This window comes from Rhinatrema bivittatum, chromosome 4 (genome assembly GCF_901001135.1).
Source record: "Rhinatrema bivittatum chromosome 4, aRhiBiv1.1, whole genome shotgun sequence".
Classification (NCBI taxonomy): Eukaryota; Metazoa; Chordata; class Amphibia; order Gymnophiona; family Rhinatrematidae; genus Rhinatrema; species Rhinatrema bivittatum.
The window spans coordinates 364,848,459-364,874,726 of record NC_042618.1 but is presented as its reverse complement, the minus strand read 5'-3'; the positions used below and the strand labels follow the sequence as shown (position 1 = coordinate 364,874,726).

The window sequence follows — 26,268 nt, the reverse complement described above, 5'->3', positions numbered from 1 at the left end:
AGACTTATCCAGCTAAGTGCTGTTACTTAGCTGCATAAATCAGAACTTATCCAGATAAGTACCATTACATTTCCAGATAAGTCCGAGCTTGCATGGCCCACGGTTTTTACATATGCGAGCATGTATGTGCGCATATATATTCATATATTATATCCCTCGCATATCATTTGTGTGCAGGCTATAAAATACAGTAGTAAATTACTGTGCACTCATATACACATGCATATATGGGCACACATGAGCAGTTTGGAAAGTTATCCTCAGTAGCTGCTATTTTGTAAGAAAGAAATGCATATCAATTTTCAAGCTTATTTGGTCAGTTTTGTTCATTGATTTGTGAAAATCAAATTATGCTCGTCTGTCGTATGCAGTTTTTAGGTGGGAGGTGTTGGAGACCTGAATGGAGTTAAGGTTGCCAACTGGCTCCAGATTTTCAGGACAGGTTGATCCAGTCCTGGTTTTACCCCACTGCATGCTGGAACTTATTCTGATTTCCCTATTGTATTCCCTAAGAAAAGCAAGACTATAAGTAAGTACCTGCATGCAGGGGTGTAATACTAGGACTGACAATTCAATCAAAATCGATTTAATCACTGCAAGGAGGATATCAAGCAAAACAATTGCAATAGCATTTAAGTTAAAAAAGAGAGAATACATAAAAATGAGGAAATTAGCTAGAAAAAAAACAAGATACTTAGGTAGAAGCATCAATCTTCGCATACATTTGGCACAAGTTGGGGGATCTTTTGTACTCCCTAACAAAAAGTCCTCGAGTGTTTCTATGCCCCCTAGGTTCAGATGAATTTTAATAATACTAATTAAATAATGCCACACCGGTAAGAACGCATAGAATTCTTTAGGGGACAACTGGAATATCAATTGTAAATCCTGAAAACACAGCATCATGGTCAGATCCAACATAAAAAATTGATCAAAAATTTAAGACCCTTCTCACCCCAGCTTTGGAAAATCAAATTGGTCAGACCCAGCCTAAACTGCGAATTCCTTTGTAAAGTCTGGAAAGGGGAAAGAGTGTCCCGTCGTAATAATGTTTTGCATAAATATGTCCATGCCGAGCGACAGGATCGGACAATTAAATATCCTTTAAGTTCCCCTGGAAAATCTATTGCAGGAACTTGTATCCACGAGTTCATTGAAAAAGGACCCAACCAAATGCCTAAAATGTGCAGTGGGAGGAAGTGAGATGTCTCAAATATCCTATCATATATATATACTGTAGCATACATGCCAAATTATAACATTGCATATTTGGACATTTCAATCCTCCCCTTTCTCTAGGTTCCATTAAGGTCTTAATAGAGATCCATGATCTTTTCCCTTTCCAAATAAAAAGCCCCAAAGCTTTATTATCCTCCAGGAGATCTTTCTAATGCAACCAAATAGGTAATATCTGTAAGACTTATGGCCATTTAGGTACTTCCATCAATTTTACAAGTTGTGTTCTAACGGAGATGGAAAGTGGAAGATCTTGCCATCTCTGGAGAAAAGCCTTTAGGGTTTTCAATAAAGGCTGCACATTTGCCCCATATATTCTGCGAGTGTCCCTCAGAATCTTGATCCCCAAATATTTCATGTCTCCAGCCCCCATTTTAACGGAAATTTTCCAACCCAAGAATCTTTCAATGTGCCTGATATATCTAGGACCTCTGACTTGTCTCTATTAATTTTCAAACCTGCGAATGCCTCAAATTGGGTTTGAATCTGGAGGACCTTTTCCAGAGAGTCTTTTGGGGTTGTGAGAAAGACCAGAACGTCATCGGCGAAGGCCGCTGTTTTGAATGCATGCTTTCTGTTCTGAACCCTTTTATTACATCCTCATCATTAATTTTCCTCAACAGTGAGTCAATGGATAATATGTACAACAATGGAGACAAAGGGCTACTGTCTTTTGCATCTAGTGATAATGAGGTAAAAGGCTCAGGCTCTAGCCTGACGATAGTCCAGAAAGGTACCTCTCCAAGCTATGGTGCCGATACTAAAACTGTGCTCTGTCAAAATAGTATCCATTGGGGATGAGAAATTGCAAAAGAAGTCTCTACAGGGGTCATGCTGGAGATGGCTCCTGCGCCATTGGATGCCCATGGACTCCTTTCTTGGTGTCTACTCTCCGGAGTTGATTTAATACTATTTTGTCTTATTGAACAATTTGACATGGGAGTTATTAGTTGATAAAAGTAGATGGGGATGTTTATACAAGGACTGTTCATTAAAGGAGATGGTGTTTACTACGCATCTAAGGCATGCCTCATGCTTGCCAGGTGCAAGTGGATTTCTAGAAGGTAGGATGGGGGAGGGAGGGGGTGGGAGTAAAGGGGAGGAGGAGGGCATTCTTTTTCAATGGGGATATTCTATGACCCAGGGTTTTTCTGGCTAGTAAAACGGGAATGGTCAGTGAGAGGGGCTTTCATCAGTGGGAGAGTTTGGATATTACGGTTTGCATGGTATTTTTCTTTAAAAGGGTTAAGGGTAACCATGAGATTTTTCTATCATGGGAATGAGACCTGCAAAGGGGTGTGGGACCTAAGTGATTACCTATCCTGTTTTTATTCTCTTATATCATAATGGGGGGAACAACGAGATTTATATCTTGGAATATTAATGGATTGGGCTCTCCTATCAAGGGGAAGAAGAAGTTACAGGCTTTACACCACTCCAAAGTGGGAGTAGCTTGCATACAAGAAACTCATTTATCTGCCATAGAGAGAATTACATTGAAGAGGGTTTGGGTGGGAGCATGTTACTTTTCAGCAGCCACTGAAAGAAAGAAGACAAGGGTGGCCATTCTCATAGATAAAAACATCCATATTATGGAAGAAAAAGTGATTCAGGATCAGGAGGGATGCTATATTATATGTATTTGATAAATGACCTAGTTAGATTGTAAGGCCTCTGGGGATAGGTAAATACTTACAGTACCTGAATGTAATCAGCTTTGAAGTGCCGAAAAGCGGAATATAAAAATCTAAAAATAAATAAATAAACCGACCAGATATTTAACCAGTGTTTCAAGGGCATTCCAGGACATGACAAAGTTATTCTTTTAACTTAGTAAATTTTCAACTATAAACGGCAGAAAGGTAGATTTTAAAACCTGCGTGCGCAGGTTTAATGTGTGTAAATGGCTGTTCTAAACTGACCTGATTCAATTGGAAAAAAATGCAAGAATATAATTTAGATGCAGTGTATGCACTCATAATAGTACCACTTTTATGCTTGTCATGTTTTTCAGTCCAGACATATGATTTAAACATATATAAATGATGTACTATGAATACAACTTGAACACTTACCTTCTTTTTTGATCCAATCTTATCCAACAGTAAAAACAGGCTGAAAATGAACCAAGCAACAATCAATGGAATAAATCAATGCCAGTGAGCCAACATTGGCCAACGTTTCACATTCATGCTTCTGCAGGGCTGAAACTGAATAAAAAATATATCAGTGTACAAGTCAAGTGTATTATTTACCTTACTTCACCAGAATTACACTCACATCCTTTTAATGCTGATAGCCATATCACATCAGAGCATGTGCTTTCAATGCTGACTTCTTAAAGATACCCCCACATATGCACTAAATAAGCAATGTATTCACAAATTGACCATGCGTCAATTCAAAATTGTTCAAAAGGTAAAAATTGATGATAATTGACTAGGCAAATTTGCTTTTTTTAAAAGTTGAATTAGCGAGATGTTTACTAAATAGCAGAGCTTATAATCCAATTCCTTGATACAATGCCAATGAATAATAAAAATTAAGCAAAAAATGCAGGCCACTCAATAGCTGTATTAAGGCCATTAAGCTCCTCAGTACTGAGACTATAAATCCACTGTTGTTCAAACTGTGTCAAAAATCTATCACGATCCCTTCCCCAGTTCCCTCCCCGTCCACTCCAATTAAGGAGCGGACAGGGAGGGAACTTCCCTACCCCTACCCCTATCCTTCCTCCCTCTTCCTCTCTCCTCCCCAACTCCTAAACTAATGCTAGCTATCCCAAATGTTTTTATTTTTATACTTACTGCTCCTCGAGAGCAGAAGTAAACCTCTCGTGCTACCGGCACGCACTTCCCCGGGACAGCATCAAATGGTGCTGTTCCTGCCCGCCCTGACCTGCTCCTCCCTGCCCATACCCTGCCCCTCAGCCCGCCCCTTTCTTTAGGCCTGGCACTTCTGTGTGTATCGGGGATTATGAGCGTGGCCGGGCCCTTTCCAAAATGTGCTCGGCGCACACAGGACAGGCTTCTGAAAATTAGGATGTTAGTGCACATGTGTGGGCATCCTTTTGAAGAGCAGCATTGAGAGTGTATGCACTGGTGTGATATGGCTATCAGCATTAAAAGAACACGAGTATATGTAATTCTGGTGAAATAAGGTAAAGAATACATTTGACTTGTACACTGATATATTTTTTGTTCAGTTACAGCCCTAAAGAAGCATGAATGGAAAACGTTGGCCAATGTCGGCTCATTGGCATTGATTTATTCCATCAATTGTTGCTCGGTTCGTTTTCAGCCTGTTTTTATAGTTGGATAAGATTGGATCAAAAAAAAATATGTGTTCAAGTTGTATTCATAGTAGATCATGTGGAGTATATATATTTAACATCACAAAACTGGACTGAAATCTATGACAAGCACAAAACCGGTACCATTATGAGTGCATACACTGCATCGAAATTACATTCTTCCATTTTTCTCCAATTGAATCACAAGAATTTATGGATGGTTCTCCATTTTTAAATAAAAAAATGAGTTTTTCCAAAAAATATAAAGAAAACGTATTTTCTAAGAAATTAATATTTAATAAATAAATTGTTTTTTTCAATGTAAATATAAGGGAGGTGGAGGTTTTTGACCAATGATTGAACCAGTCAATATGCTTGAAGCATTTACTCATTTGAATACGTTACCCGTGTGGTCTTTTTCATCCTCCTTTGCTATAATTCTATTCTTGTTGTTTGCCACAAGAATCCATTTTATGGTGGAGTTTTTTCGTGTTGTTTGATTGTTCCCCTCCACGTGCCTCTTTTTTGTTTCTTACTTTTGCTTATCTAACATTTGGTACATTCAAGGTCATTTAGAGTTCATGCCCATTTTCATAATTAAATGCCATTAGTTAGATAAGGATTTAACTCTCAGCATTTTTCAGTATTGCATTTATATCTTTATCTGTTGCTGAAGCAGAAATGACTCAACAGTTTAGATTTTAATTTCTAGCTGACAGAAAAATACATTACTCAGACTTTCAATCGAAAGCCCACAGCTATATCTAATATTTCTATTATTAACTCAGTGAGGAATAATTCCTTTCTTCAGGAACAGTCATTGCAAAGATAACTTTGTTATAAAAGTTAACATACAACAAAGTTGCTTACAAATGAGCTGCCCTGACGGTTGAGTGGCAGTGCTGTGCAGTGGAAGGTCTCCGGTTCAATCCCCTGTCTTTTGCTCTCCAGGTTAGGGGTGCTGCAGAAGCTGCACTTCACAGCTCCTCGGGGGATGGGGGTCATGGTCGTCGTTCAAGAGAAACACCTAGTGGCCGGATTTAGGGACCATGATGCAGGGTTGCAGAGGATGCCTTGGTGCATCCTCTGCAACCCTGCATCATGGTCCACAACCATTGCTGAATGACTAGACTAGGTACATTTGAGGGGAGGGAGTATATAAAAGTGGGGAGCCGAGCCCCCTCCCCTAAAATAGCAAATGAAGGCTCATGGTGCCAGATCCCATCCCTCATTACAATTTAGCTGAAGGCCCCTTGGAGCAAATGGAAACTGATGGGCCAAAAGCAGTTGCTTATAACAATAACTCTTATAAGGCAGTTTATTCACTGAAGATTACAATATGAAGATACTGCTAAGAAATGGTACTAAAGTTCCCATTTTGGCAAAACATTTTGGACTTTGTTCATGAAGTAACTTCTGTTCTAGAAACTTCAGATGATATTATACTTCACCACTATCTTGGTGGTCGCCAGACTATAGTCAGCACAGAACATAAGAACATGCCATACTGGGTCAGACCGAGGTTCCATCAAGCCCAGTATCCTGTTTCCAACAGTGGCCAATCCAGGCCATAAGTACCTGGCAGGATCCCAAGGAGGAGATAGATTCCATGCTGCTTATCGCAGAGATAAGCAGTGGATTTCCCCAATTCCACCTTAATAATGGTTTATGGACTTTTCTTCCAGCAACTTGTCCAAACCTTTTTTAAACCCATTCACACCAACAGCTTTCAAAGATTCCCCCCCCCCCCCCAAAAAAAAAAAGGTTAAAAAATATAGGCCCCACATTCTCACAATAACTACATGATAACACTCTGGAAAACATGAACAGGTACAGAGTAAGTTTTTCAAGAACTGATCATTTCTGGTTGGAACAACACTCTGAGGTAATTTTCTAACAGCCGGTGTAGGGCTGAAGTCCATGTATGGAAAGTACCTGCAAACTTCAGCCCTAATATTTAAAGTGGACTTAGGCACACAAGCCTGCTTTGAAAGTTAATGGGTGTATGCACTTTTCCTCCTGCAAACTAACCATCGGCTCGATACAGTAAGGCCGCGGTAAAAACAGTGCGGCAGTGTCAGGCGCACCCTTCCTCCCCGCACGCACAGTTCTCTTCACTAACTCCCCGATACTCTCCTCTAATCGCATGCAAATGCATGCCGCGGCTGTGAAGCGTTAGGGAAGGGTTAGGCCCGCGCAACCCATTTTACTGTATAGGCGCTTAATACAGCACCTATACAGTAACCTGGGTGCGCTGGTACCTGTCATTTCAAATGACATTTGAAATGACAGGCACCAGGAAGTGTAAAAAAGTGTAAAAAACAAAAAACCTGTGTGTTATATAAAAAAATAAAACAATTTTAAATACCTGTCGGAGGGCCGTGGGTCCAGGCGGCCGGTGGGCGGCGGGCAGCCATCAGCGGCATCCGGTAGTCCCTTCTCCCTTCCTCCCTCCCTCCCCTGCCTGGATGAGCGCCAAAATCGCACGGGCGGGTCGGCAGCGGGGGGAGGGGGGGCGGCAGCGGGGGGGCGGCAGCAGGATCCGGGAGCGGCAGTGGCAGCGAGATCCGGGGGCGAGTAGCGGCAGCGTGTTCGATCGGGCAGGTAGGTGGGAAAAAAAGATGGCCACCTGCACGGGGGAAAGCTGCAATTGGCCGCTGAAGACGTGACATCACACCCCGTGACGCCAAACGTCGTGACGTCACGTCTTCAGCGGCCAATTGCACGATTTTCCCATGCAGGCGGCCATCTTTATTTTGCCACCTACCTGCCTGCCCGATCGAACACGCTGCCGCTACTCGCCCCCCGGATCTCGCTGCCGCCCCTGGATCCTGCTGCCGCTGCCCCCCCGGACCCCGCTGCCGCTGCCCCCCCGGACCCCGCTGCTGCCTACCCGCTGCTCCCGGATCCTGCTGCCGCCCCCCCCCCCCCCCGCTGCCGACCCGCCCGTGCGATTTTGGCGCTCATCCAGGCAGGGGAGGGAGGGAGGAAGGGAGAAGGGACTACCGGATGCCGCTGATGGCTGCCCGCCGCCCACCAGCCGCCTGGACCCACGGCCCTCTGACAGGTATTTAAAATTGTTTTATTTTTTTATATAACACACAGGTTTTTTGTTTTTTACACTTTTTACACTTACCGTAGCAGGCCCGAGCCTTGCTACTTTTTCGTTTGTTTTTTTTTTGCTTCGGGAGGAGGGGACCGGACGGGGCTGCAGGAGACCGGACGGGACCAGGCCGGGTAAGCAATGTTTTTACACTACACTACACTACACTAACTCCTACTAGGGGGAGGCGGTAAACTAGCAGGTTAAGGCCACGGCAGAACAGCGGGTTACGGAGGAGATAATATCAGCGCCCGTTACAGTATCGCAGGGGAATAGCTAATTCCTTCATTATACAGCTTTTTCGTTCATTTACATGCTGGGTGCGGAAAGGGTTTAGGAAAGGGTTTAGGAAGCGCTAAGGACGCGTGAAACTGGAGACTGTATCGCTGGATGGCCTTACTCGTCTGTATTGTGCGCTCCCAGCACGTTACAGACCGGGAATCTTTAACTCAACGTTACTGTATCGACCTGCATGTCCCCCCTTTTCCCCTGTAACTTTTACCAGCACTGAGGATGAGGGTGAGGGTAGGGGCCAGCAAATTTCAAAAAGCATGTTTTTATATGGGTAATTTGGGGTAAATAATACATGTTTACCTGTGTACAGTGGGGTGTAATAGGGGATTCAGTAAATACACACCCCATTACCTTCCCTCTCTCTCCTTACCCTCCTAGCATAATCACCTTTCCCTCTCCTTCACAGCTCCCTGCCCTAACCTTTTCTCCCCCTCCCTTATCACTGGCATAATCTCCTTCCCCTTCAATCTCCTCCGTACCTTCTGGCATAATAATTTCCCCCTCCCTTCTCCCTCCCCCTCCCGGCATAATCATTTTCCCTTCTCTCTCCTCCACATCCAACTGGTATAATCTCCTTCCCCTTCCTTCCCTCCCCTCTCTACCCTCCTGGCATAATCACCTTATTCTTTCGTCCCTCTCCATTCAACTACTCCTTGGCATAATTACTTTCTCTCTTCTCCCTTCCCTGACCTCCCCTCTCTCCTAGCATAATCATCTTTCTTTCTCCCTCCATCTTGCTATCATTAGCAACCTTTCCCTCCCTTGCCTGTCCTCCCCCTTTTCCTGGTGGAATGCTAGTGTGCATGGATGTGCGTGCACACGATTTGGTTTGGGAACGGGGGAGGGAGTTAAAGAGTAGGGGACATAGTATTTGCTGTGAATTTCGAATGTGTGAGACCCTAGGGATACACAAGACATCTAGCACTACTGAAAGGGATACAGTGGTCATAAAAGCTTGAGATCCATTCGCCTAGAATATAATATACCCTCCTACTACGAGGTGCAGAAACTACATGCTAGCAGAATACCTCACCTCGGTCCCACATGCAAAACAGAAACAGACCCTCACCAAATACAGAACAAATGACCATGAATTAGATATAAACATGGATACCAAAGCTAAACCAGAACTCTCAAAAGCCAGACTCGATCTGCAGTATAACCAGTGGCATAGCCAGAACTGATTTTTTGGGTGGGCACAAGGTTAACATGGGTGGGCTGTAGGCATGCGGTTGTTTTCTTATTGATAAATAATGCCATATACTGCACCCTAGAATGGCTTTCTAAGTAATTTGCAACAGCCATTATGCATCATGCGTGCACTTCTACATGGGGGTGGGAGGCATGTCAGACTGGGTGGGTTAATATGGAAGGGCTATGTCAATTCATATTGGTGGTATTGTTCTGAGGCGGGATCATAGCTACTCCCGCCTTAGTTTGTTATGTTTTTGTATTATTTTATTGAAAAACCAATAAAAACCATTTAAACATAAAACATTTTACCACAATTATTTCAAGCACTTACCGGCATTCAAAATTCCTTATTAATCAGAATTTATTTTATATTTATTGCAGTTTATAAATGCACAAGTATAGGAAACAATCAGATCCAATCATGTAATAAAACAAAACTTAATGTATTCTTTCATGAACCATCTTTGCAGAAAACCAGAAGTCTTCATAAATAGAATAAAATATAATTAATCATCAGAACAGGTGCAGCGCAGAGCTAGGGCAATTCACATTACGACTACCATGAAAAAAAAAGTCAAATTCTGGTGTCACCTCAGCAAAAAATAACCCTCCACTATTTTGTGAAGTAACACAAACTCTTGCAAAGAAAGAGGCATCTAGAACCTTGCCATACAGTCACAGCACTGACTCTCAGGATTCAAACAGCAACCTTATGAAAAAGCAGCAATGCAAATACTACACCAGGCCCTAGAACATTAATACATCACCTACTGGAATAACAGAACAAGCTGGACTACTACTACAGAGAAACTACAAGCGAGCAGAAATACTGCATTTCAGTCACACACACACACAGGCAAAACAGAGACCGATCTTTACCTAATATAGAAATAAGAGACCACAAATTAGAAACAGAAACATGCAGATAAAACCAATATAGAAAGCCTGAGAAACTAAAGTCTCTGAACAGTGGAATACTGAAGAAAGAGCAAAATACAAAAATATAAGAAATGCACATTCCCAAAGATGGCATATCTAACAAATCAAAATAAATTTTTTTTTTACCTTTGTTGTCTAATCTTTGTATTTTTCTAATCAGTTGGTCCTGGTCTCTTTTTCCTATTTTTTCCCTTGTCGCTCATTTCCTAATTCCTTTTCAGTGTCTTTCTTCTACTACTGTCTTCTTCCCTTCCACACACACACACATACACACTTTTTCTCACAGACGTCCTCACACACTCAAGCTCTCACTCTCATATGACCTCCTCCCCACACACAAAAGCTCACATTCTCTGCAGATACACATACAAGCTCTCACTTTCTCACCCCTCCCCAGGCTTACATTCTTATGCACACACACAGATGCACATCCGGGCACCCATTCTCACCCACAAACCGATGCTCCTATTCTCACCCACACATACACATATTCAAGCTCCCATTCTCACCCACACATACACATATTCAAGTTCCCATTCTCACCCACACTCCCATTCTTACCCACACATACACACATTCAAGCACCCATTGTCACCTACATATTCAAGCTTCCATTCTTACCCACACACAAACCCAGGCTTCTATTCTCAGCCACACATACATACATACATTCAAGCTCCCATTCTCACACACACACACATACACACACACACACACACACACACACACCCAGGCTCCCATCCTCACCTACATATTCAAGCTTCCATTCTCAACCAAACACAAACCCAAGCTTCCATTCTCACCCACACACAAACCCAGGCTTCTATTCTCACCCACACCCACACACACCCAGGCTCCCATTCTCGCCTACATATTCAAGCTTCCGTTCTCACCCACACACAAACCCAGGCTTCTATTCTCACCCACATATACACACCTTCAAGCACCCATTCTTACCCACACATTTAAGCACCCATTCTCACCCATACTCCCATTCTTACCTACACATACACATATTCAAGCTCCCATTCTCACCCATACACAAACCCAGGCTCCCATTCTCACCCATACATACATACATTCAAGCTCCCATTCTCACACACACACACACCCAGACTCCCATTCTCACCCACACATACACATTCAAGCCCGCGCACAGCTTCCGCTTCCTCCCCCTCCCAAACAGGAAGATCAATTGGCCTCTCCTGCTGTCACCGGCCTCCTGCTATCTTTGGGCCGTACCGCCCACCGATCTTCCTGCTTGGGGGGGGGGAGGGAGGAAGCGGAAGCTGTGTGCAGCACTTCTGCTCCCTCCCCCCCCCAAAATGGGAAGATCAGTGGGCCATACGGCCGCAGGATCACTTCCCCATGTGTGCCGTGCAAATGCACGGAATGGCGCGTCGGCCCTGGGTTCTCCTCTTTGCCGCGCAGAGAAGGGATCCCGCGATGGCCTTGCAGGTCCGGTGCTCCACTTCCAGTTCCAGTTGGGTGGGCCTGGGTCCAAATTGGGTGGGCAGCTGCCTACCCAGGCCCACCCGTGGCAACGCTACTAAGTATAACATCAGAGAAATAAAAACAAATGTATTTTTCCTGTGCTGTAGAAATATTCAGAGATGCACATTTCCCATAAATGACAGAGAAAATCATATTCTTCCCACTTCCAATCTCAGAAACAGAGGAAACAGCAACTATAGTTCAACCAATCCCCAAGTCCTTTTCTGCCATCATTTCTATGTTTCTATGTTACCCTGTCCCCAGCAGTTTCTCTCTCAAGCCCTTTGGTCCATAGCAATGTCAATCTCTCAACCCCTCTTCCTCCTGCCTGAGTTCCCAGACAGTTTCTCTCCCTCAACCCCCTTTCCACTCCCACCCCCCCACCCCCTAATCCTCAGCAGTCTCTTACCCTCCCCCCTAAGTATCCCTAGCAGTCTCACTCAGATGCAGACTCAGGGGGAGTGGGAAAAGAGGGAGAGGGGGGTTGACCATCCCTAGAAGTTTCACTCTCAACCCCACCACCTCCACTTCGAGTCCACAGCAGTGCAATCTCACTTATCACTCTGAATCCTAACATAAACCCCCCTCCTCCCAAGTCTTGACCCCGGCAAAGGTAGGGCTTGACCTTCTGCTTGATTCACTGGAGAGTGAAGACAGTGACGTGAATCCTAACAGTCCAAGCCTCCTGAGCAGTACAATGTTTATCCTCCTGCTGCTGCACTACACTGCCGTTTCCTTCTGTTGCCTGCCTGCCTTGCTCCTGCTGGTAGCAATTTTGGCCCTCTGCTCCACCCTGCACAAGTACAGCTCCCAGCAAGGTCCCGGCGCTTCTGCAGCATACAGCTTTTCCCACCGTGTAACCTGCACGGGGCAGAAGGTAGGACTCCTGTTTCCCATCGAAGCAAGGTCCCACCTTCTATCCCATGCTGTGCTGCTGTTGTCCAGTCTAATCCAACACTGATGATGGGCCTGGGCCTGCCCGAGCCACTTGTCAATGATGCTGGTTCCTCCTACTGGCCTCCCGTGGCTGCAATCAGGGGGCACAGTCTGCTGTTCCCATTAGCCCCGCAAGGCATTTTTCATATTACCAAGAACTTGAAAAGTAACTGAGGCTGAAAAAAATGCCAAAAAAGGAAGCTGATTAGGGCTGGGGATTCACTGAATCCCTTGAAGGCCTTGACCGCACACGACACTGTCTGCGTACATCTCTCTGAAGATTGCCCTCACCAACATTAATAATTAAACAACTTTGCAACATTAAGCAATAATTCATTCTATTGCATTGAATACAACAGGAAAAGCAGCTATCTTCACTAGCAGGAAAAGGAAGAATAGCAGACGCAAACATCTACTACTGCTACTACTACTTATCATTTCTATACACTCCTTGACATACTGTGTGCTATTGAAAAACACATAAATGACAGCCCCTCCTCTAAATAAGCAAAATTATAGGGCAAAGAGACTAGGAATTTCATTTATTAAAAAAAATTGGTTAACATCCATAAGGCTGTAAGCGAGATAATCAGGCTTTAAGATTTAAATGCAGCTTCAAAAAGGAGAGTTTTAGATTGAATTTGAATAAGGCAAAAGAGAGATCATAACTCACCAACTCAGGAAGTATACTGTGCAGCCAGGTAGAAAGCATGGGGCTGGGAGCTGGCGGTAGAGGAGAAGCGGACAGCTAGGAGCATCTTGCCCGATGAGTGACGTTCAAGAGGAGGGGTGTAGGGGAGAGACAGGAGAAGAGAGGTAGTGACCTATACAAAGATATGCACTAATACAGCAAAGGAACAAAACACTATTTGAGGCTTATAAGCAAAGGAACTAGCATAACCGGAAGCTATTATGTTGAAGAAAGAGACTGCTAAGCTGCTCCTCTTTCTGATGCAGCCTGGCGGAGGGCTCCAAGATTAATGCCACCGGTGGAGGTACTCAGTTTTAGGGCAAGTACCCATGTTTACAACCAAAAAAATAAGGGAAATATATATAATTTTTTTCACAACTCTTCTGATGTTCTCCCATATGAATAAGTTACAAAGGTTTCTGGAGGGCCAGCCAGCAGGCAATTCATTGGTAGTTCTATGTACTGCCATGTGGGAGTCTTGGTTTTGCTTTCTGAGCCTAATTTCTGCTTCTCAAGCTGGCCAGGGCTGGGGATGATGCAGAGACCGTGTTCAAAGCCCTGGGATGGGGGGGGGATGGAGTCTTAACTATCACATAATGCTGATATCTATTGGTCAGGCTTAAGATGTGTGCGCACTGCATTAAGAAAGAGTTGTGTTGTATGGCTCCTGGCTATGGACTTCTTCTCTGCTAGCTGGGAAGAGGGTAATTTTATAGATTCTGTTAGACATCTACCAGGAACCATACGAAATATTCCATTTGTATGGGAAGGAAACATGGTAACAATGTGGGAAGGTAGCTCCCCCATGTGGGAGAGTATATATGGTGTGTTCCTATGGTATAAATACTTAGACCACCAACTTATATTGTGGATTTTCTGTTTCCTTTTCAGTGGCAGCATGCCTTGGCTATTCCCTGATTTTCCCTTTGTTTAAGTCTTAATGCTTCTTTGGAGACTTTTGTTTTGGATATATGGTTTCCTTTCATCTTCCCTATCCTGTTTATATTTTTATGCTAAGTTTTGTCAGTTGAGCACCCTTAAGAACATAAAAAGTTGCCAATACTGGGTCAGACTGAGGGTCCATCAAGTCCAGCATCCTATTTCCAACAGTGGCCAATCCAAGTTACAAGTTACAAGTACCTGTCAAGTATCCAAACATTAATTAGATCCCATGCTACTAATGCCGCTAATAAGCAGTAGCTATTTCTAAGTTAACTTGTTTATGGACTTCTGCTCCAAGAACTTGCCAAACCTTTTTTAAATCCAGTTACACTAATTGCCTTAACCACATCCTCTGGCAATGAATTTCAGAGTTTAATTGTGCATTGAGTGAAACATAATTTTCTCTGATTTGTTTTAAATGTGTTACTTGCTAATGTAATGGCACACCCCCTAGTCTTTGTATTATCTGGAAAAGAGTAAATAACAGATTGACATTTACCTGTCCAAGTCCTTTTATGATTTTATAGACCTCTATCATATCCCCCCCTCAGGCATCTGTTCTCCAAACTGAACAGCCCTAACCTCTTTAGCCTTTCCTCATAGGAGAGCTATTCCATCCCCTTTAATATTCTGGTCGCCCTTCTCTGTACCTTCTCCTGTGCAACTATGTCTTTTTTGAGATGCAGCAACCAGAACTGTACGCAGTAGTCATGATGCAGTCTCACCATGAAGTGATACAGAGACATTATGATATTCTCTGCTTTATTCATCAATCCCTTCCTAATAATTCCTAATATTCTGTTTGTTTTTTGACTGCTGCAGCACACTAAGCCAACAATTTCAATGTATTGTCCACTATGACGCCTAGATCTCTTTCCTGAGTGGTAACTCTACAGCATTAACTAGGGACTCCATTACTTTCTATTTTTCTGTTTTATTAACTATGGGAAAGGTTCCTTTTACCAAATATGAATCTGCGGTCATTGGAATCTGTGGAAAGGGATGACTTTCAGCCATCCAGAGGAGAAGGAGAGATGGGAGAAGTGATTTGGAAAGGACCCCAGCAGGGCCCATGAACATCTACTGGAGATCTTGGGAGTAGAGTAGTAACAGCAGTATTGCTCTGCTACTAAAAAGGGGAAAGAGGAGAATAACTGGTGCCACTCAGGTACTGTGAGAGACTATGGACTGTGAGAAAACATCATGGAGATGTAGAAGATAAAAGACTGTATGTGAACAGACATCTAAAACTGGTTTCATCTTTAACATTTCACCTACATTGGGAGAGAAGCATTAAACCTACCCTGCACCAAAGGGATGGGGAAACAGTGCATTAAAGATTGAGGCCTCAATATTCAAAGCTGAATGGTTACATAAGTTAGCCAGATAAGAGTTGTCTAGCTAACCTACTTACAGTTATGCTGTTGAATATCTCCGTAGAAATTGCCATTTAGCCATATAACTCACATCTGGTTAAATGTAAGCCTGCCTTTTAGCCGTATAACTCATATCTTGCTAAATTTAGACCTGCTATTGAGCAGGTCTAACTTATCCGTCTACCTCAGTCGAATAAGTCCGAATATCTGCACTTTTCCAGCTACAATAAATGGAAAAGTAGCTCCTCCTCGATCCGCCCATTGCCCACTCATTAGATATCTGACTATCTACTTAACTGACTAAGTGGCGACCGCTGAACACAGCTGGATATTCAGCAGCCGCCATTTAACTAGATAAGTCATTGCTTATCTGCCTAAGAAACATTGAATATTGGCTTTAACATCTTAAACTTTAACCAAAACATTGAGAAGTCACAAATTTATTGCAAATCATCTCTTGTATCATCTTTAAGTGAATCAATCCGCATCATTTCATTTTTGTACATCTCAGTAAAAGTAAATGTTGGAAACCAGATCAGCTTCCAGTGTGCTTTTTACTATCGAGGGAATTTGCTAATCAGTGCTGTTATCTTCACTGCTGCACACAAGAACTGGGAATTGGGACTTAAATGTTTGCAATGCTAAGGGTCTTGAAAGTTATCTCCCCCCCCCCCCCACTCAGGGAATCGACCACTCAGATCTTACAGATGCTATGGGGAGATATGGCCTCTGGATCCACTAACCAAGACAAACCAGCCCAGGGGTGGAAAGTGGGTAGTTACGTCAGCACCAATTAAAGGCTGCCTCTCACTGAGATGGAGCACTGAAGAAGCAGAAAGAAACTCCTGGACCAGATCCACACCCGTTCACTCCCCTCAAACTGAAATCCAAAGGCTCCTAGGAGGTATGTGGGAAGAGAAAGGAACGGGTGTCAGACAGAAGGTATACGTGTAGAAGATAATCGTTAACGTTCAAGGATTTAAATACTGCAGTTCAGTAGTAATACATACTGCATATTCTACCACTCAGCATTACGTTTAGTATTTCATCATCACCACCACCACCACCACCACCACCACATCTTAAGAAGAGAAATTTATGGTCTTGAAAGCTTTAAAAGTCACAGCAAAGAAGCTGTTGCATCACAACCTACAAAGACTTTGGACCATGACTGCATTTTGGGCCTACTTCAGACCCTTTTTTATGTAAGAGCTGCACAGAAAAACTCAGGGCCAGATTTTAGTGTCTACGCCCGATTTTATAACATGCACACGCAGCCGCACGCATGTTATAAAATCCAGGGTCGGCGCGTGCAAGGGGGTGCACCTTGTTCACCTTGCGCGCGCCGAGCCCTAGGGGAGCCCCGATGGGCTTTCCTGTTCCCTCTGCCCCCCCACCTTCCCCTCCCTTCCCCTATCTAACCCGCCCCCCAGCCCTACCTAAAACCCCCCTCATACCTTTATTTTTCAAGTTGCGCCTGCCTCTGCGCAGGTGTAGGTTGCGTGCGCCGGCCAAGTGCCGGCACGCGATCCCCCATCCTAGAGACCCAACGGAAGCCTCTGGCCCCGCCCCCTCCCTGCCCTTTTTTTCAAGCCCCGGGACATACGCGAGTTCCGGGGCTTGTGTGCGCCTCTGGGCCTATGCAAAATAGGCTCGGCGCGTGTAGGGCTTTTAAAATCTGCCCCGCAATGTGCTAGTATAACAAATGTTTGTTTTCTTGACATCATTTTACAGTTACACTATCTGTCAGCGGCAGGTGTCACTTTGGTTTTAGGACAGAGGGCCTATCTCACCAGGTCATTCAATACATTTAAGAAGCTGAAGGACCCAGCAACAGAGTTTGAAAGGATAACTTTGCATTTTAAGAAAGCAGCAGAAGGCTGAATAGTTCAGTTACCAGGTGGTTTCCTTCAGACAGACTATTCAGGAAAAAAAAATGTATACCTTACTGCTTAAGCAGGCTTAAATGAGCTTATGCTTTGAAAGGAATGACTTGACTACCCAATTCCTGCTTCAAGCAACCTGAGCCTGCCAAAGCAACCAGCCAGAGTTTATCACATACCCTATTCCAAAGTGTTTCAATAGAGAAAGGCACATGGGATGTGCAGGAGCCCTTGTGAAATGATTTTATGAAACAGTCTATTACTGAGTACAGAGCAGATCATGTGAGTGCTCCTTGATATGAAATTGCCAGCACAGCACTGGAAATTAGGCCTTATGATGGGGATCCTGTGATCAAGGTATTTTGAAAGAATGAAGCCCTGGCCTTTGTGAAACTGTTCTGTGTCTTACAGGTCTCAGATGCCCACTTTCATGGGCTAAAATAATAGTTATTCATTTAAAAAAAATATATTTAGGAGTTAGGATAATGCTTTCGGGAGCAGATATCATTAAGCAATGGATCTATGTAGGCTCCTTGTACAAAGAAAGCTGTACCCTTTTATATTGTTCAGTATCTGAAAAGTAAGATGAGTAGTAAATACTCCCATATACTTTCTACTTTATCATCTCTGAAATGATTGATCTAAGATACTCGGCAGCAATTCCTTTCAATGTTTAGGAGCAGCCCTGCTAGAAATTTACTTCACCATCACTGGATCTGACTGGTTTGCATTGGCTATGATGTCACAAATAACACACACCCTGCACAGACCAATGAGATGCCATATGAGGTGATTTGTGACATCATTTCAAGCAGCACTCTCCTCAGGGATTCAAAGAAATTCAAATTACTAGGGAACAGATGAAAGAATTTAAAAAAATGACAACTTGGCAGGAAATGTTTTACTTGTTATAGGGTGAGTATTACTGCTTGGAATGTGCAAGCTTGAAATATGACAGAATACAGAGGGTAGAGCTTTTCTTTTTTTTTTAGCTGTGTAGCATGAATAGTATGCTGAGATCTCATGATCCAATATTTGATTTCTTTCATTTTCTGGCAGTGTAAAAAAAAGAAAATACTGCAGAAATATTCTGCAAGAAATGTTGACTAAGTAAGGGTGCCTTGCATACTAATGTCCCAGATTAGCCAATCACAGTGATACACAGCTGTCTGTAGGGGAAGAATTGCTCCTGGAAGTCACTCGAAATACAACCACCAGAACCTTCTGACTGCCACAGTCCCGTCCCCCCCTCCAGTATATATGAGCATCACAGGATAGTCCTCAGACAAGGCTCAGAGAGACAGTGGATCTCTCCAGAGTTTGTGTGGCCAGCAGGTGGTGGTGTTGGCTAGGACTTCCTTAACCCCCAGAGGCAGTAATTGCTACCCTCACGGCATTCTCAGCCCTGGCCAATCCAAGGATACCACGCTGGATAGATTAGCTCAGGAATCTATCCAGCATGGTTTTTGCATATGTGCTACCAGACCACCTTCTTCAAACTAGTTTTAATGCTTTCCATACTGGTCAAATGCAGCTGATTTTGCAGCATAAAGAGTATTTTAAGCCGATTTCCAAACTCACTGTGGAAAATGGACACATGAAGGCTGCAATGCATATTCCTGAGAAAATAATGGAGCACACACCCAAGTTTATAACTGTTCACCCTAGTTCTTTTTTCTTTTGGGAAGAAAGAATGGGAAAGATTGTGAAAGGCTTCTTTTCAGATCACTGCAGGATTGATTTCTATTAGAATAATCGCCACTGAACCACTGGGATCCATTTTGGACTGGACTATCTTGAAAGTATAATTTTTATAAACAAACAATAAATCCAGCATCTAAGTCCTCTTTATTGTTCAATACTCTTGTTGAGGAAAAAGCATCTTAGACATACTGTCCTGAACTTGTTTAAAATAAATCTGGCTCCTTTAGAATAATACCCTGTATACAACACAGAAAGCCAAAGCCAAAAGGGGAGGTGAAAGAAGCTATTTTAGCCAAAAGATCTTCATTCAAAAATTGGAAGAAGGATCCAACAGAAGAAAATAGGATAATGCATAAGCGTTGGCAAGTTAAATGTAAGACATTGATAAGAGAGGCTAAGAGAGAATTTGAAAAGAAGTTGGCCGTATAGGCAAAAACTCACAGTAAAAACTTTTTAAAATATATCCGAAGCAGAAAGCCTGTGAGGGAGTCAGTTGGACCGTTAGATGATTGAGGGGTTAAAGGGGCACTTAGAGAAGATAAGGCAATCGCGAAAGATTAAATTATTTTTTTGCTTCGGTGTTTATTGAAGAGGATGTTGGGAGGTACCATACTGGAGAAGGTTTTCATGGGTAATGATTCAGAGGCATGATGAAATCTTTGGAAGTGGATGTAAAAAATTAGGAAATAAAGCATGAAACTTTAAAAGAAATCAGAAACATCTTAATCTACTTGTCCTCAAGGAAGAAAATTCCAGAGCTAGGTCTGCACGGTAGAAGACAGGCAAATTCAAGCTCAAAAAACAAAACCACTTGAGTAGAACGCAGAGCTGGACCTCAAACTTCATCATGTGTGAGCCTCTTCAAGACTCTTTATGAAGAAAATCCCATAAAATCAGACGTGGATCCGTAAATCCATTTTGTGTGTGTTTTTTTTAAATCCAAAGTCTGTTTTGGCTTGTTTAGAAATGCGCTGTGGAGTTTTTAGATTTCCTTTGAGTTGTGCCCAGATCCTCCAAGAGAAACTTGATGGATTTCCCCAACAGATCTTTGTTGAATACAAAACTTTTGTTGAACTTGGACCAGGTTTAAATCTGTCTGGTTCAAGTTTGATTGTGAATTGCTTGCACATCTCCAAACATCAGCAATTGATAAGACTGCCCAAAATGAGCCTGCAAGTTAACCAGCTGATGAAAGAGACTGCCCAGGTTGTGCATGTATTTGTAGCAAGTGAAAGAGAATGCCTAAGCTATATCTACACCCTCAGCATCTGATGAAAGTGTCTGAACTGTCCCCAGATCCTAAGCAGCCAGTGGAAGAGACTACCTGGACTACTGCTACTAGTACTTAACATTTCTATAGCGCTACACGACATACGCAGTGCTGTACACACATACAAAAAGACAAGTCCTGCTCAATAGAGCTTGCAATCTAATAAGACAAATATATTGGACAAGAGACTTGGGGTATTTCATATAATTAAAAAGAAAAGAAAATTAGTTAACAAGAGTAAAAGCAGGCAATCGGGCATAAGATGTAAAAGCAGTTTCAAAAAGGTGGGTCTTTAGATGAGATTTAAACATGGCAAGAGAGGGAGCATGACGAACCAGTTCAGGAAGACTATTCCATCACACGGCACTGCCAGGTGGAATGCATGGAGTCTGGAATTGGCAGTAGAGGAGAAGGGCACAGATAGGAGTGCCTTATGCACTGAGTGGAGTGCACAAGGAGGGGTGTACAGAGAGCTAAGAAAGGAAAGATAGTGAGGTACTGCAGAGTGAAGGCATTTGTAGGTGAGAAAGAGGAGCTTGAACTGTACGCAGGAGCGGATAGGGAGCCAATGCAGTGACTTGAGAAGAGGGGTTATGTGAGCATAGCAACTTTGGCGAAAGATAAGTCAAGCAGCAGAATTTAGGTAGCAATGAACTGCCCACCTCCTGAGCAGCCAATCAAGGAGAATGCTTAAACTGAGCCCATCCCCTAAGCAACCAGTGGAGGAGAGTGCCCAAGCTGTGCCTGCACTATGAACAATGGAAGAGTGACTAACTGGAAGGTGTAACAACTGAAACTTAACTGCCTCCAGATGCTTACAAAGGTAGTCATGGACCACTAAAATTCCAGGATCACTCTTGGTCTTTAGAAATAGTTAGAAATAGAAAAACCAAAAAGCTTTTCCTAGCAATTAGTTGGAGCAATGTCTTTTCAGTACTTAGACTCAAGAAAGTTTAGTTCATGAAATCTACAAGCTAGTTCGGAGTATAAACAATTCTGGATGGACTATTTAGGACCTTTTCCAAAGCATTCTGAAGCAAGTAAAGTTGGCATAGAACAGGATCAGGCAACTCTAATCGAATCAAAGCTGGGAAAAGATACAGAGCATAAGTGGCTGATTCTACATCTGGAAAAGGTAATCCTGAGACAAGAAATTATCAGAAAAAAATATTTGATGACTTCAGCTGCTATTGTATTGTAAACCATATTAAAAGCTTCCAGCTGAGCAGAAATTATCACCATCACTTACTGGCGAGGCCCTACCTCTATTAAATACAGAATTAAAAACCTTTGGATCAGATCCATAAAGAAGAACTTTGCCTTGACAGAACACAAACTGAACTGGTTTCCATGATATCCACAATGAATATTCATTATATATGTGTGCAAACATTTGATCTGAGAACCTGGTTAATTTGCATAGCTTGGTTACTTGGAAAACCAGACAGTTTGCACCCTTGAGGACAAGAGCAATGCACCTCTGGTTTAAACCAAACGAACCTTTGCTTTGCTGATACTTCGTTTTCAGGTTTTATTTTTTTATTTTTTTTCTGGTAAATTTATCAGTGTTTATTACACACGAATAGGAGGAAATCAGTGGAAGAAATGACTTGTCATTTTTCCAGGTAATTATTATTTATATTCTTGTTGAAATAAATACTGATAAATTTCCAGGAAAAATTAAAAAAAACCCTGAAAACAAAGGTCTCTGTGAATACTGTATATTCTATGCAGAATGAAAAATGTACTGTTCTGGATAATCAGCTGGTTTAAAACTGGACAGAGTTTGGCTTCATCATCATATAGCAAGTGCTAATGCCACACATCACCACATACAAAAAGTGAGAAGAGTCATTTTATAACACTATTTCCTTCAAATCTTTTCCCTAGTGTCGCCCCCTGGGTCCTGGTATATGTCCCAGAGGAATGGTGAACACCTAGGTTTTAGATCCCCTAGTGATAGTAACCCAAGGAATATTCTGAGCATGCTCTAGAAGAAGATGCTCAATATCAGAGTGAGTCTGGAGCCAGAGCAGGAAGGGGACGAGAGAGAGAATATCCTGGAAGTGGCCAGCTAGTGGCTCAGTCGTTAAGTGCTTTGCACTGCCATGTGGAAGGTCCCTGGTTTGATTTCTGCATTGGATCCCCAAGTTGGCTGATGCTGGGAATCCTATGAAACCAGCATTCACACCCCCGGAGGGAAGGGAGGATTCATGGTTTCTTAAGAGTGATACCTAGCCGACGGAGTAAGAACCCATGATTGCAGAATTCTGGAAGTGCCCTAGTGCATGGCCCCTGGCCAGTCACTGGACTAAATGTTAAGATGGAAGGGGGAAATAAAATAGAAGAAAAAAAATCCTTGGGTAGCTGTGAATGAAAGTTCATGGATTGCCAGATCCTATCCATGGTCAAAAAAGAGAGAGAATATCCTGCAAGCAAGCAGAGTAAAGAAATTCCAAGCTCGCGTGATGCTGCTAGCTCCTGGGAGGAATGATACCTCTTCCATAATGCATTTCCATTCAGAAGATTGCATTGAGATGGACTCCCATAGTGAGCCACATTCAAAAGGAAAAAATCCTTATGTTGAATAGCAGAGGGATTGCAAGAAGGCCCGGAATAAGAAACATGCCTTTAATTTTTCTTGTGCTTCCTCTGAGAGGATAACTACAACTGTAGAGAGACACTCAAGGGATCTCCTGGTTTGAACAGTGAATGTTATACCCATATGCACAGCATAGTAAAGAATAATGTACAATCATTTGTGCTTGTGAAAGAGGCATGTAAATAAGTCCCTGTGTAAATAAGATCAGGTCAATACTGGAACCACAGCTTGGAAGTTGTCTGCAGCTATTCCAGATCCTGACTCTAAAGGAATTTATGCTGCTCCAGAAACACTAAGAGGTCAATATTCAAAGCGTGTTCAATGCCATTTAGCCGGATAAGAGAGACTTATGTGGCTAAGTAGCGGCTGCTGAACATGCATGTATGTTCAGGGACCGCCGCTTAGCTGTACAAATCCCTTATACGGCTAAAATGTATGCACAAAAAAAAGAGGACATGCATTGGGCAAATTGTGGGCGGTGCAAGTTAGACGTATAATTTATACACCTAAGTACCGATATTTGGAGTTAGCCAGATAAGTTTATGTTTACATTTAGACGCCCCATAGAGCAGGTCTAAGCTTAGCTGGGTAGACTTATCTGGCGAAATGCGCACATCTACGCATATATTAAATGGCTTCGCCGTGCCGCTGAATATACATCATTACTCAGCAGGATAAGTTATATCCAGCTAAGTTACTTAAACGGCCAGCTTTGAATATTGCCATCCGAGTGTTTTCATTCATGGTCCACTGCAACATCTGATTGTCCACCGATAAAAGGAACCTGAGTGATATTTCCCTTGAGGGACCAGGTGCACTAGCTAATGTAAAGCCTAGTAACTTTCACCATAAAATAAAAGGTAGAAATCTCCAGTATTTGGGAGGTTTCATGAGAGTAGAGTGATTCTGATTGAGTTCTCTGGCCCATTCCCTAAAGGGCGGGCCTCAGTCCAAAATTACAAAAGTAACTCCATGAGTCATGAGGTATGTTGTTGACTGGGCAGGGCTGGATTTAAGATTATGGCCCCACAGGCAGAGGATCAGATATGGGGGGGGGGGGGGGGTTTCATCCTTAGAAATCAGAAAGCAGCATGGGGAATTCTAGTTTTAAGATGCCTTCAGAATTTGCTGCCCTGGACACATACCTATGTTATCTATACCTAAATCCAGCGCTGCAACCGAGGAGCTGGAGAAAGGCAGCATATAGCTGTGCTCTCCAGGGCTCCAAAAGAGGGGAGGTGCAGATTTTCATTTCTCTCCATGTGGGTTGGAGGGAATTCCAGAAGGAGCTCAGCAAGTAGTGCTCAGGAGATATCTTTCCAAGTTCTGAGAGAGAGATGGAGATTCATCAGGGAGGCTGAGTGCAACCAGCTGGGTAACGTGATACCAGATGTCTGTGGGGGAAGAGGATTTTAAGTTCCAAGTGTGGTCCCCTAAGGAGGAGGAAGCCCAAAGGGAGCAAAAGAGGCCATATTTGCTGTACTTATTCCTCAAGCAGCCTGAGACAGACGTCTGGTGATTTTTCTCTACTGATGACTCAGGACGGTCTGCCTATCGGTCTTTGTGAAGAACTGTTTTACCCGTACCTTTTCCCTACTATTGTACTGCTTTACTATTATTCTGTTTTGGAACTACACCCACTGTGTGGACTTCATTTATTGAGAGATTATGTGGATATCCTCTTGGGCTTTACAGCATTGTAATGTCCCCCACTGGAAGAATCCCGAACCGTATCTGCAACCAGTTTTTCCCCAACTCTGCAGTACTCTAATGTGGCCTCTCGTCTTCTGCCGGTAGGGATCTGAGAAAGGGAGTTACACTAAGATAAATATAAACTAATGCTTAGATGCTTTTGCTGAGAGTGTTACCATTTCTTCTATTTTAGCAGGGCTGCTTGATCTACTATGGTTTTATCTTAGGTTATCTTAAGAATCCTGAATATCTGCCATTTTGCCCCCCTTGCATTTCTAGGCCCCTTTCTTCTTCTCATTTGTTTCCTTAAAGAAATTTATTTTTAACAAGGAATATGTATGTTTTTGCCATTCATAAAATCAGACTCCAACTCCATTTGATGTGCTATGATGCCATGTTGATATTTAGAGTTGGGGCTTCAAGGATATATCTAGGTAATAAACTGAAGTTGCATTTTGTAGGCATATCTTCAGCAAACATTTACTCTGACTTGTTTAGGGCTTGTCTCAAATTAGAAAACTGAATGATCCCAACTAACCAGAGGTGAGATTCAACAGAAATTAGGAAACAGCAGACACCAACTAAACTTGCAACTCAGTGAAAATGGCAGTTTAAAATTCTTATTCTTTTAATGTAACTTGAAAAAAATTGTCTGGTTTCATTTCTATAAGCAAAAGTTCCAAGGCTAGCAGACTTTACTATGGTAAGTGCCTTTGGTTCAGGACATCTAGCTTCAGAAGCAGGCAAATATTCAGTAATAGAACCTGCTACCATGGGACTATCACTCAATGGATGATAGTCCATTGAGTGATAACAGGAGAATCTTTCAATTGAAAAAGCAGGCTTACCACCACTGAGTATAATGACAGCTATAAATATTGCCAGGTCACTGTCATCTAGTTCCAGTGCATTGAACTTCACTGCAAATTCAAACTTGGGCTCCATGAAGTCACAAAATGGTTTCCTTAGGCTCTTCAGGAACTCGCGAGTCATGAATCCTTGTCCTTCAGTTATTAGAACTCCGTCTTTATTCATCAAGGAGGCCAGCATTGTAAATATGATTTCATGAACCCCATACTTTAGGAGAGTTACTTGGTCATTGAGGTCAAGGTTCACAAAACCTGGAATGCTTTTGGCAAATTCAGTGATCTCCCTCACGGATTCCGCTGAGCGGAACTGACATCGTTGAAAGATACGAATGGCGACCTCTTTGTTTGTTCAGGCAGCGGTGGCAGCTGTTTGTACTTGATTTGGTCTTCACACATCATTAAAGAACTCATGTCATAAATAACGAATGGCTAAAAACAGAAAGGAAAAGTAGAGAATTACATTTGCTGGCTTGTACTATACTGCTGAAAGAGTACAAAAATATAGTTCCTGGGTCAAGATGGTTTCCCATCACTATGAATAAAAAAGCAACAAGTGGCAATGCCATATATTAAAACTCAGTTTTAAAATTTGAAAATTTAGGGGTCAATGTACTTTAATGGAAGTATTAACCTGTGTTAAATATTTACATTATCTAATGTAAGCATTTAATGCATGTTAACAGCACTAACACGCATCAGTTAGCTTGAGTTAATGTTAATGCTAAATCTATGTAAATGGCTCATTACCTAA

At 42.7% G+C, this 26,268-nt stretch overlaps 1 protein-coding gene and 1 long non-coding RNA gene across 3 annotated transcripts in view; one reads left to right on the top strand and one right to left on the bottom strand.

The window, feature by feature from the left end:
• The window catches only part of PPARG (peroxisome proliferator activated receptor gamma), a 151,632-nt gene that overhangs the window by 14,679 nt on the left and 110,685 nt on the right, over positions 1 to 26,268 (bottom strand). Inside the window, 2 exon segments of the mRNA XM_029600784.1 lie at positions 25,497 to 25,862; positions 25,865 to 25,946. Coding sequence (XP_029456644.1) covers positions 25,497 to 25,862; positions 25,865 to 25,946 — 448 coding nt within the window.
• LOC115091015 overlaps positions 18,215 to 26,268 on the top strand; it is a 46,965-nt gene continuing 38,911 nt past the window's right edge. For both annotated transcript variants that reach the window (XR_003856576.1, XR_003856575.1), the window contains exon 1: positions 18,215 to 18,295. This is a non-coding gene — a long non-coding RNA (uncharacterized LOC115091015). The remainder of the gene's footprint in view (positions 18,296 to 26,268) is intronic.